The 12,456-nt window shown below is 37.8% G+C and overlaps 1 protein-coding gene across 3 annotated transcripts in view; it reads right to left on the reverse strand.

Moving 5' to 3' along the window:
• Positions 1 to 12,456, reverse strand: part of DCDC2C (doublecortin domain containing 2C) — a 196,257-nt gene that overhangs the window by 36,410 nt on the left and 147,391 nt on the right. For 2 of the 3 annotated variants that reach the window (XM_036752673.1, XM_036752672.1), the window contains exon 12: positions 2,694 to 2,754. In XM_036752673.1, the coding sequence (XP_036608568.1) occupies positions 2,694 to 2,754 (61 nt within the window). Of the gene's footprint in view, positions 1 to 2,689; positions 2,755 to 12,456 lie in introns of all 3 variants that reach the window. The other variant, XM_036752674.1, reaches the window with a different exon arrangement.

The raw sequence follows: 12,456 nt of genomic DNA on the forward strand, positions 1-12,456 counted from the left end.
CCTAGATGTTTTGCTGGCACATCCCATTGAACATATTCAAAGCCTGCCCCTCCTCACAATGTCCTGTTTCTCTTGATAGCAATTCAATTCTCCCAGTCATCCAGGCTGGAAACTTTGAAGTCCTAGTTGATTCTTCCCTCTTTGTCATCACCCATACCCAGGCAGATGCCAAGTCAATCAACCAGGAGTTATTAACTTGCTGCAAAGACAGTAAGTTAAAGGAAAAGGTAAAAGTCAATTAATCCATTTATTAAGTGCCTATTATGTGTCAGGCTCTCTGTTTGGCACTGGGAATATAAAGACAAAAAAAGAAGCTTACGTTCTGTCAGAGGAGATACTTTGTACATAAAAATACACATACAAAATAGAGAGAGACTAGACCTATTATTTCTTTCATGTAGGGAGCACTTGGTGAAGAACTTTCTCTAAAAATCTAGGTCAACACCTTCTCTTCAACTTATAAAAAGCTGCCTAGATTCTGGAGGGCAATTTGGAACTCTGCCCAAAGGGCTACAAAGTTGTACATACCCTCTGACCCAGCAATACTACTACTAGGTCTGTACCCCAAAGATATCGAAGGAAAGGGAAAAGGACCTACATGTACAAAAATATTATAGCAGCTCTTTTCATGGTGGCAAAGAATTGGATACTGAGGGGATGCTCGTCAAATGAGGGATGGCTGAACAAGTTGTGGTATATGATTGTGATGGAGTACTATTGCACTATAAGAAATGATGGGCAGGAGGCTCTCAAAAAACCTGGGAAGATTTTTGTGAACTGATACAAAGTGAAATGAGCAGACCCAAGAGACCACTGTGTACAGTACATACTATAGTATGTACAGCAATACTATATGATGATCAACTGTGAATGATGTAGCTATTCTCAGCAATACAATGATCCGAGAATCCTAAAAGGACTCATGATGAAAAATGCTACCTCCACAGAAAGAACTTATGGAGTCTGAATGCAGACTGAAGCAAACTTTTTTTTACTTTATTATTCTTGGGGATTTTTTTAGTCTGCATTTTCTTTTGCAACATGGCTAAGACAGAAATGTTTTGCATGACTGTACATGTATAATCTATGTTGAACTGCTTGCCTCCTCAAGGAGGGGGAAGGGATGGAGGGAAGGAGAAACTATGGAACTCAAAAATTTTTTAATGGATGCTAAAATGTTTGTTTACATGTAATTGAGAAAAATAAAATAAAACTTTAATGTAAAAAATTTAAAAACATAAAATGGGCAACCCCATTCTAAAAATGAAAATAAAAAGTTGCCTAGAGCACTAAGAAGTTAAGAGACTTGCCCTGGGTCACACAGCCAGTGTGTGTCAGAGGTGGAACTTGAACCTGAGTCTTCCCTGGCTCTGGGTTCAGCCCTCTGTTCACTCTACTACACTGGGAGAGACAGAAAGAAAAAAAAAGGAGAGGGAGAGAAGAAGGGAGGGAGGGAAAGAGGGAAGGAGGGAGGGGGAAAGGAAGGAAGGAAGGAAGGAAGGAAGGAAGGAAGGAAGGAAGGAAGGAAGGAAGGAAGGAAGGAAGGAAGGAAAGAATGGGTGGACAGATAGATTGCTAGATGGATAGATAGATACAGAAAGATAAAGAATGAAAGCTATCTTTTTCTCTATATCTATGCAACAGATATAAGGTAAGTTTTTGAGGAGAAGCAGCTAGAGGGATCAGGAAAGATTTCATATAGAATCTATAGGTTTGACCACCACATCTCCCTATTCAAAAATCTTTAATGACTCTACTGCTTACAAAATAAAATGCAAACTCCCTAGCCTAGCATTCAAGACCTTCCACATTCTGATTCTAACCTTCTTTTCCATCTTTTAGCATTTCCTTTTATACATTCAAATAGAACTGTTCACTTTTCCCCAATCTCATAATACCCCACCTAACTTTCATCTTTCTGGCCATGCTGCCTCTCATAGAGAGAAGAGACCCACCCATCCCCTGTGAAAAATCCTTCCCATCCTTAAGAATCCCAACTTATATTCTACCTCTTCAATTAATCAATCAACAAGCATGTATTAAGTATCTACAATGTGCCAAGCACAAGTAGAGATGATGATGATGATGATGATGGTGATGGTGATGGTGATGGTGATGATACTAATAAATAATATTTATATAGGAGATTAATATTTGGAAATCCCTTTAAATATATGTCCTCATTTGGAAACACTAAAGGATTTGGAGCTACACATTTTAATTTCAAATCCTGAGTACCTTCTATTGCTTCCTGTGTGGGCTTACACACATCATTTAACCATTCTGGGCCTCAATTTCCTCATCTGTAAAATGAGGAAATTGGCTAGATGACCTCAAAGAATCTTTCCAATTCTCATATTCTATAATCACATGAACTCCAATGTTTATAAGGTACTTGAGGGCAGAAATCACATCTAGATTTAATTATGTACTTCCCCTATCCCCTAGCATGTGCCTTATGCATTTAACCAATACTTGTTGAATGCAGGGAAAGGATGAATGAATACAGTAACTGTGTTTCAGGAGATGAAATCTGAACTGAATAATAACCAAATTGCTTATAGTTAATTATATCATCACTCTATCATTATTATGTCATCATGTCTCAAAAAGCATTCTAACCCACATTTATATTTCATTAAATTACTAGGGAAATAAGTACACTCCAATTCTTTACCATCTATATAACATACCTTTGACTTTTGGTCTGAAAAAAAAGCCAAACATCTTTAACGGCCATCCTTTTTTGTTTCCCTGCAATAGAAATCATCGAGGTTAATAACTGATTTCATCTTTTAACTCTTAGAAATTTGAATTTTCAGGATTATAATATTCAGCTATAATTGGATCCTGGGAAATGAGATATAATAATATAAAAATTGGCATTAATATAGCACTTGAAGGTCTATGAAGTGCCATATGTACAATGCACAAGTTTCACTTGTATTTATATACATTATTTCATTGTGATATAATTATTACAGTTGTCATCTCCATTTTGAAAATGAAGAAACAGGCTGAGATTAAGCATTTCAATCATAGTCACATAGCTAGTAGGTATCTGAGGTGGGACTGAAACCCAAGGTCTCTCTGACTCTATGTTCAGTGCTCTGCCCACCATGCCATGCTACTTTCTCTTGTAAGGAAGGTTAGAGCCCATTAAAGACAGTAAATTAATTTATAACAAGAGAGAGTGTGTCAGTTACCTCTCTATTCCACTGCTACAGCAGTCTAGTTCTGACTCAGAATGAAGGGAAGAAGGTGAATTCTAAGACAAAAATAATATTCATCATCTTAGGTCACATGTCTATATGTGCTTTCCTAATAACCCTGCAAGGTTTATAACAATACCAATATTATTGGTACCAGTTGGTACCAATACCAATACCAGTACCAATATTGGCACTAATATGATAATACCAATATTATTATCATCCCGATTTTATAGAGAAGGAAACTGAAACTCTTAGGCTTTAAACTATTTGTCCATGTTCACATAGTAAATTGCAGAGATGGGATTTGAACCCGTCTCCTGACTCCAAGTCTATTACTCTTTTCCACCTGACCATGCTTCCTAGATAATGAAGCATTTGAGTACCATATTCCAGTCCAGAGTGGCCCTGAGAGGTCTAATCTGGTCTCTACCACTGATCCCTTTTTTAAAAGGTCAGGGAAATTGCACAGCTCCAGGATTAAAACAATGTTTGGGACCCAATAGAACAACTGGGTCTATGGATTCAATTCTGACTGAGTCCCTGGGGTCTACCTAGAACACCCTACAAACATTATCTCCCCACTCCACCCCTCCCCAGGCAACTTCATGTTCAAAGATGACCTAGAGCAAAACCAAAGGTCAGGGGTAACTCAAATCATATCAGCTTCTGACTCACCAAAGGCTCAGCCCAAACTGTAACCATCTCCAGAGGTTTGAGGAGAGGCAGCATGAACCCAGGATGCTATGGTAAAAACTCATTCATCTGACATTCATGCAGCAAGAATTTATTTTTTTAGATTGTTCTAGAAGTTAAAATTTATTATTTATCATTGTTAAAGCCATACAGAACATATTAAAGATATGCAAACAGTATATAAAATCAGCCTTCTATAAAAAACACAAACTATGAAGTAAAGCTATGCAGTAAAACTATGCGAAAAGCTGCAAGTGCCATTGTTTTTAGAAATAATTAAATATCTAACGTATATTTATGTACTTCTGAAAGTTTAACCTATTCATTTAAGCTGCAACATAGGATCAAGAAAATGGCGATCTTTAGCATCATCATACATCTTCAGCAAACATTTATTAAATACCCATAATGGAGGTGCCTTAGCGTAAGTACTAAATACCTATCGTAAGTGCTAGCAAATATACAAAGATAAATAAGACATAGTTCCTGCCCTCAAGGAACTTTGTTGCTGTTGTTGTTGTCGAGTTGTTTCAATTGTGTCCAACTCTTCGTGACCCCATTTGGGGTTTTCTTCGCAAAGATACTGGAGTGATTTGCCATTTCCTTCTCTAGCTCATTTTACAGATGAGAAAACTGAGGGAAACAGGGTTAAGTGACTTACCCAGGGTCACACAGCTAGTAAGTGTATAAGGCTGGATTTGAATTCGGGTCCTCCTGACTTCAGCCCCTGCACTCTATCTACCGTACCACTTAGCTGCCCTCAAGGAACTTAGAATTGAATAAAGGGAGTAAAACACATACCAACAAGACATTAAGAATACTTGATAATAAGAGAGACCATTTCCACCTTGAGGGGAGGAAGAATCAGGGCAGGTTTTACAAAGGAAGTAACATTGGAGTTGGATTTTAAAGATGGGTATGATTTGAATGTGGAACTGGGAAAAACAAAGGGAGAGAAGTGGCTGGGTAAGGACAGAGGGCAGAAGGCTACTTACCTAGCAACCTCAACTATAAGAAGCAATCTGGAAACAAAAGCAACTTCTCTGAAGAACCAAAACAGATATTACAAAAACTATATATGCAAGTATAGTCCCTTTATTCAAAGGAGAGCCCCTAGTCCTTCATTCTTATGATGTAGTTCTACCAAACAACTCATTTCTCTAGCACTTTGAACTTTACAGGATTTTCCTCACAACAACTCTATGATGTAGTACACAAATTTTTGTTATTTAGTCAATTAGTTATGTCCAACTTTTTGTGACCCCATTTGGGGTTTTCTTGGCAAAGATACTGGAGTGGTTTGCCATTATTTTCAATCACTATTCATTGGAAAGAAAAGCCATCCACCAATCAACCACTAAGTATAGATCTATAAGGTAAATCTTTGAGGCAAAACAGCTAAAGGAAAGATTTCATATAGAACATACAGGATTTGAACCTGGGGATTTTAGAAGACCTGAACTGAATCCCATCTTACTGCTTCAGATAGAACTTTAAAAGAGTTTCCTCACAAAAAAGTTCTAAGAATACAAACCAGATAAAACTGAGAAGGGTAAGAGGTGGCTATCTGCTTACATGTAGCGCCTTGTTGCCCAAGAAGGCTGGATAAATGAGCTGTGGCTATATTTTCATATGACCAAATCATCCCAACTGGCACAGGATGCCCTTTGAAAGCTTTTGCAAAGCAATTTGTAAGCCCTGAATTCCAACCACTTAAAATTAAATACTAGGAGGGCTATTAGTTACAAACCAGTCACTTCCTTTAGTGTGTCATAAAAGAGTTTTCTAAAACATTCCACAAAAGCAGTGGGCTGCAAAGATGGACATCCGATGACAGAATGGTGCTTTATGGGCTTTTCAGGGGCCAACAGCAGCAGTTCTTATTCAGAATTGACAAATGGTCTTTTTTGCCTCTGATCAACAAAGTATTGTGGCTCTGAACTAATAAAAGATCTCCTGAGACATAAGGCCACAGATCTAGGGTGGTAATGGATCAGAGAGGACATCTAATCCAGCCTTCTCATTTTACAGAGAAGGAAACTGAGGCCGGAAACATAACTTGCCCAAGGTCACAGAGAGAGAAAACATCAGAGCTGAGATGTGAACTTCTGACTCCTGGTTCAGCAAGCACGTTTTCCACTGGACCAGCCTGAAGCCAGTGCTTTACTTCCCAGATTTTAGCCATGCTTAACATAGGAGGGATTATAAAGGATGAAATTATGTAGACAAACTAATTTCTTCTTGTTGTTCATCCCAAACCATGAACTGATCAAAACATTCACTCCTAACTTCCTCTTCCACTTCTACCATAGTGAGCTCTGACCCTGACACACAGTCTTAGCAGCTTCAGTGAGGAGAGTGACCATCTACATCCAAGCCATAGCTAGGACAGGGCAAGTGGGGATTTGTCCCAGAATACACAAATTTCAAAGATGTTGACAGAGCGTACAGATAGATTATAGCAGCATTATCAATCAAAAAATGCTTATTAAACCTGACTCATTAAATATCTATGTACCAGGTACTAGGCTCTATTCCAGACATATAAAGACAGATGCAAAATAGTTCCCTCCCCCAAGTCCTCGAGTTTACATTCTAATGGAGATACAATAGATACACACAAACACACACACACACACATACACACACACACACACACACACACACACACACACACGAATGTGTGTCTATATATTACGTGTAGGTATGTGTATGTTTGTATATATGTATGTGTTGTGTATCTGTGTATATATACAAATATATGTGAATGTGTATATATACTATTATAATAGTTAACATTTATATAGCACTTACTATGTGAACTAGGTGCTGTTACAGTTAAAGAAACTGAGGCACACAAAGGTTAAGTGACTTGCCCAGGGCCACATAGCTACTAAGCTTTTGAGGCTAGATTTGAACTCAGATCTTCCTAACTCCAGACCTGGTGCTCTATCCACTGCACTACCTAGCTGCCCCAGTGTGTGTGTGTGTGTGTGTGTGTATCAGAGACAGAAAGCAAGAGAAAGAAAAAGAGGGACAGAGAGAGAAAGAGAAAGAGAAATGGTGCTTAGACTGAGTCTTGATGTAAACCAGGAATTCCAAGAGCTGGAGAATAGCAGAGAATGTGCTCTAGGCATGGAAGACAAGAAACATGCAGAAAGGAGAGATGGAGTGTCACAGGTGAAGAGCTACCAAAGGGCAGATTGGCTGGATCATCGAGCACTTAGAGTGGAGTAATGTGTAATAATGAAGAAAGGTAGTTTACAAAAAAAGGCAGAAAGGCGGTGCAGCAGATAGAGCCCTGAGCCTGGACCCAAGAAGTTTTTATTGTTGTTCAGTCACTTCAGTCACATCTAACTCTTCATCACCCCATTTGGGGTTTTTTTGGCAGAGATACTGGAGGGGTTTGCCATTTTCTTCTCCAGCTCATTTTGCAGGTGAGGAAACTGAGGAAAACAGGGCTAAGTGACTTGCCCAGGGTCACACAGCTGGTAATTATCTGGGGCCAGATTTGAACTCAGGAAGAGTCTTCCTGACTTCAGGCCTGGCTTTCTTCCACTGGAGTCAGGAAGACCTGAATTCAAATCTAAGCTCAAACACTTACTAGATGTGTGACCTTGTGCAAGTCACTTAACCGCTGTCTGCCTCAGTTTCCTCATCTGTAAAATGAGGAGAATAATTGTACCTACCTCCCAGGGTTATTGTGAGGATCATAAGAGTTAGTAATTGTAAAATGTTTTGTGAATGTTAAAGTGCTATATGAATGCTAGCTTTTATCATTATTATTAATAGTATTATTAGAACTAGAAAGATCAGATGGGGCAAAGCTGTGACAAACTTCGCAATAACAAGGAGGAGTTGATATGTTATCCTGGAGGCGATAGGGAGTCAATAGTGTTTATCAGGAAGAGAGTTGATATGATCAGATATGTGCTTTAGGAATATCAATTTCACTTGGGCAGCAGCTATGTGGACACAGCTAGGACTAGAGCAAGGATATTTTGTACTATTTGCCCTAGGTGCAAAATGTGCCAGTGATGGCTCTGGTTCTTATCATACTTACAGTCTAACTTGCAATTCCCATGTAGCTCCTGGGTACCCCTAATCCTCTATTGCTTTCTCTCTATTTCTTACGCTGGGTGAGAAGGAAATTGAGAATGAGATAAGACTCCAACCAATAAATAGGTATTTTTATAATAAAACTCTGGTAAATGCTTTGGCTTAAGAGGAAATTAATCATTTCAATTTATAAAAAATTTTATATTATTTATTCATTTTACCCTCAAAAGAACCCTGTGAGTTCAGCATGTAAGCAATTAATAGGCATTTTTTCACATAAACAAACTGAGGTTTTTGAGAGGTGACATGATTTACCCAAAGTCACCTGTTAAATAAATGGTGGACCACCACCAGTCAGAACACCAGATTCCAAATCCTGTGTTTGTCCTTCTCCAAATACCACTATACCACAGCAACATATGTACCACAACAACCTTCCTACTTGGAGCTAGCAACCTAAATGAAATTGTTCTAGGATTATAGATTTCAATTAGTCTTTTTTTTCTACAACATAAGTTCTTACAATTATAAGTTAACTATTTATTTGTCAATCTGCTGCCAATGTCCTCCTTCTCCCTCCCAAACTACCTTTTATTTAACTGCTTTGTGTGTGTTTGTATACATGTATATTTATTTGTTTTCTATTGATGCTAAGTATTTTATACGTACTTATTATCTCTCCCATTAGAATCCAAGATCTTTGTAAGTAGGGATTGTTTCATTCATTATACTTGTAATATCTCCAAGACCTAGCACCATACCTTGTACACAGCAGGTACTTAATAAATATTTGCTAACTGTTAGTTATTGGGTTTTGGCCTTTGTGTTCATATTTCTAAACAGTACAATGTGACCATCTTATCAAAAAAGGCCCATGAAGCATACATCACCAATTGCTACTGTCATTAAATGATTTACTATAAAAAATATTCTATTATAAGCATCTATTCCAGTAGATGTATTTTTAAATAGTACAAGGGTTGCTTCTAAGATACCTTTGGTACAAAAAGATTCTTGCTTGTGCTTCATGTATTCTAATGGCTGTGAGTCTTCCCCTTTATTTTTCTTTAAGGTAGATGAACTTAGATCTTTTTACAGTCAAAGTCCTCACTTCAGATAGCCAAATTATTTGCTGTGGAAATGACAAGAGCTCAGTAAATATTAATTGATGATAATGGATGACTATGTCCTCTTGGGAAATTGGTGACAGGAGCAATAAGAAAAACGTTTCTGAAAAAAAAATGTATCTGTTCCCACTGCTGAGTCTTTCCTTTTATAGATAGACTTTCATCCTGAGAGTAGAATTTTTAAAAAAAATCAGAAACCAGAAAAGAAAAAGCAGGAAATGAGATAATGTGTGAGGCCTAGAGAGAAATGGCAAATGACTGCTTAAATACATTAGGCACAAAGGAAGGATTAAGGAAAACACTGCTTCTTTGTGAAACATGAGAAAAATGTTCGGTTTCATGGACACTGAAAGAACAAAGTCTTGAAAGGAAATGAGAGAGAGAACATGGAAGGGAAAATTACAAAGAAGACCTGGATTCAAGGCCTAGTTCTGCCATCTATCTACTAATGTGACCTTGAGCAACTCACTTAATCTCACTGAGACTGGGTTTCATCCTCTTTAAAATGGGGATAATAATATCTACTCTATCTATCTACCTGCACTATCTACCTCATAAGAATTTTTTGTGGGAATGAACTTCAATCTCTTCCATTTTACAATGAGGTGTTTAGACTAGATGACCTCTGAGGTCCTTTCCCACTTCGAATCCTATAGTATGATATGTAACCACCAAGCACTACATACCTAGAAGCTACTATTAGTCTTGTTTTCCATCATTATTCATTGGAAAGAAGAGTCATCCACCAATCAACCAGTGTCTGTTGTGGAAGACTGTGTTTGACAAAATGGAATATTGTTTCTGACCACATGGTTAATAAGACATGACTGATACAAAACAAGTAACAAACAGTATATAATTAAGTGCTAAACTGTAGGATCACTGAAACTTCAAGTAGCCCAAGAAGCCTTCATGACTCAAACTGAACCTTGAGGACAGGATTGGCATAAGAGGAGAAAAGAAGGAAATACATTCCAGGTAAAAAGATCATAAGCCGAGGTTCTGAAGGAAATACATCCCAGGTAAAAAGATCATGAGCCAAGGTTCTGAAAGTGAGAATGAGCACTGTATATTGACGGAACAGAGAGAAGAACTGCTTGATTAGAGCAGAGTTCCCATTAGGGAACTGTGAGAAGTACCGTTAAATTGATAGGTTGAGAGGAAATTACAGAGGCTTGGCCAGCCCAGAAGAGGAGATTACAGAATCAAAGAACCAGAATCACAGAAACTCAGAGATGGAAGAGAACTCAGAGGCTATCTATTCCAACATAGACCCAAACAAGAACACTCGCTGAAGGATTGTTGACAAGTGGTGATCCAACCTCTACGTAAAGACCTCAAATGAGATCTCTTAAAGCAGCCCTTTTCGTATTTGGAGAGGTCTAATTATTAGTAACTCTTTCTTTACATCAAGCTGAAGTGTTATTCTTTGCAACTATTACTGATTGCTAAGAGTTCTCCCCTCTGGAGCCAAGCAGAACAAGTCTAACCTCTCTTAAGAATAACAATTTTTCAAATACTTGAAGACAAGGTGTTATGCACAGCATCACCCCCTTCTTGTCTTCCCTTTCCAAGATTAAACATCTCCATTTCCTTTAAATGACTCTCACAAGGCACTGTTTTGAGGCCCTTCATTATCCTGATTGCCTGATATGTCCCCAAAAGACTATATTGTCATAGAATATCTGACCTACCCCAATTTCAAGGAGGAGTTTGAGAATAAGCAAGGAACATAAAGAAGGAAAGCAAAGTAATGAAGAGAAAGGTCTAGATATCTTGTCTGCCTCTCCCTTATGGTAACAGAGGATCATAAATTTAGAGCCGGAAGAAGTAGCAGAGGTCCATCTAACTTCCTCAATTTACATCACAGGATATTGAGGGATGTCACATTTGATAAAGCACACAAAGGCATGTGACCAGAAAACCAATAGGAGATATAAAATTTAATGTGAAATGTGACCCTTGATTCAAATAAAATAAGCACAGATTCATGTTTCTTGGCTCTACACAGAGACAAGGTAGCATTGTATCTCAGACTTAGTGAAGCTTTCTTTGTTCTTTTGACTTGAAGGCTTCTTAAAGCCTCTAGGCCTGACAACCGTCCATCAGGACCATATTTATCTAAACCAGGAGTTCTTAACCAAGAGTCCACATACTGCCACGGGGTCCATAGACAGATTTCTGGGAGGTCCGTGAACTTGGAACTTTTAATATTTTGGTAAATGCATTTGAATGTCATTGGTTTCCACTGTAATACTAGACATTTTATTTTATGCATTTAATAACATTATTTTGAGAAGTCTTCAGCAGATTGCCAAAGGGATCTATAACATAAAAAAGGCTAAGAAACCCCTGATCTAAAGGATATGAATACTTGGTATCAATGGATTTCCAAGATTTTATATTAAGATTAAACTCTCTTTATGAAGAAATTATTTCAAAACGTTGGCATGTTGTTTTTCAGCTAATATTTCCCCCAAAGGAGTGAATTTATGTTTTAGTCCAGTGTGTTTCATTAAATATGGAATTTGATTCAACATATTTATTAAGTGTCTATTATGTTTACGGTGCTAAGAATGCAATGTGTTAGGCCCTGAAAATACAAAAATGAAAAATTACAAAGTCCTTGCCCCCAAGTCCCTATTTACAATGAAAAATCTCCATGTGAGATTTTTCAGGATAAAATCTATCAAAATGTGTCCTTTCCAGTGTCCAAAGGCCTCTTCTACATTTAGAAGATCATTTATGCTAAAGAATATGGAGAGTAATTTGGAAGAGATTCCTGGAAAGACTTAAGCAGTTTTCAAAACATGGTACCTAGAGATAGCGTAAGAAGGAAAAGGATAAATCCAAAATGAAACTATGATTTTAGGCTTGAGCAACCTATGAATGACATCACAACAAAGTCAGGGAAGTTGATAAGGGGAACTCATTTTGTAGTAAACAGTAAAGATGATGAGTTCAGATTAGAACATACTATATTTAAGTAAAATTCTAATCCCACTTCTGACATTTAACTCCTTTGTGTCTTAAACCCTAGAACAATGTCCCTGAGAGGTGAATCTGCTCATGTAGATCTTTTTATTCTATGACCCACAGAAGGGGCCCCCACGAAGGGGAGTTTTGCCATCATTTCAAAGTAATAGATCTTTCAAATATTCCTGTATCTAACAACAACATAGTATGAAACACAGGACTGGTGCCAGACAGGACTGAAGATAATAGATCTAGGAGTCATCAACATAGATGGGTTATCTGAAGCCTTGAGACTACAAGGGTTCTCTGAGAGAGAGAAAATTAACCCTGAGGAATAAGCCATGGGAAATACCAAAGCTAAGGAGACAGAAGAGTTAAAAAAGATC

This window comes from Trichosurus vulpecula, chromosome 3, assembly GCF_011100635.1.
Source record: "Trichosurus vulpecula isolate mTriVul1 chromosome 3, mTriVul1.pri, whole genome shotgun sequence".
NCBI lineage: Eukaryota > Metazoa > Chordata > Mammalia > Diprotodontia > Phalangeridae > Trichosurus > Trichosurus vulpecula.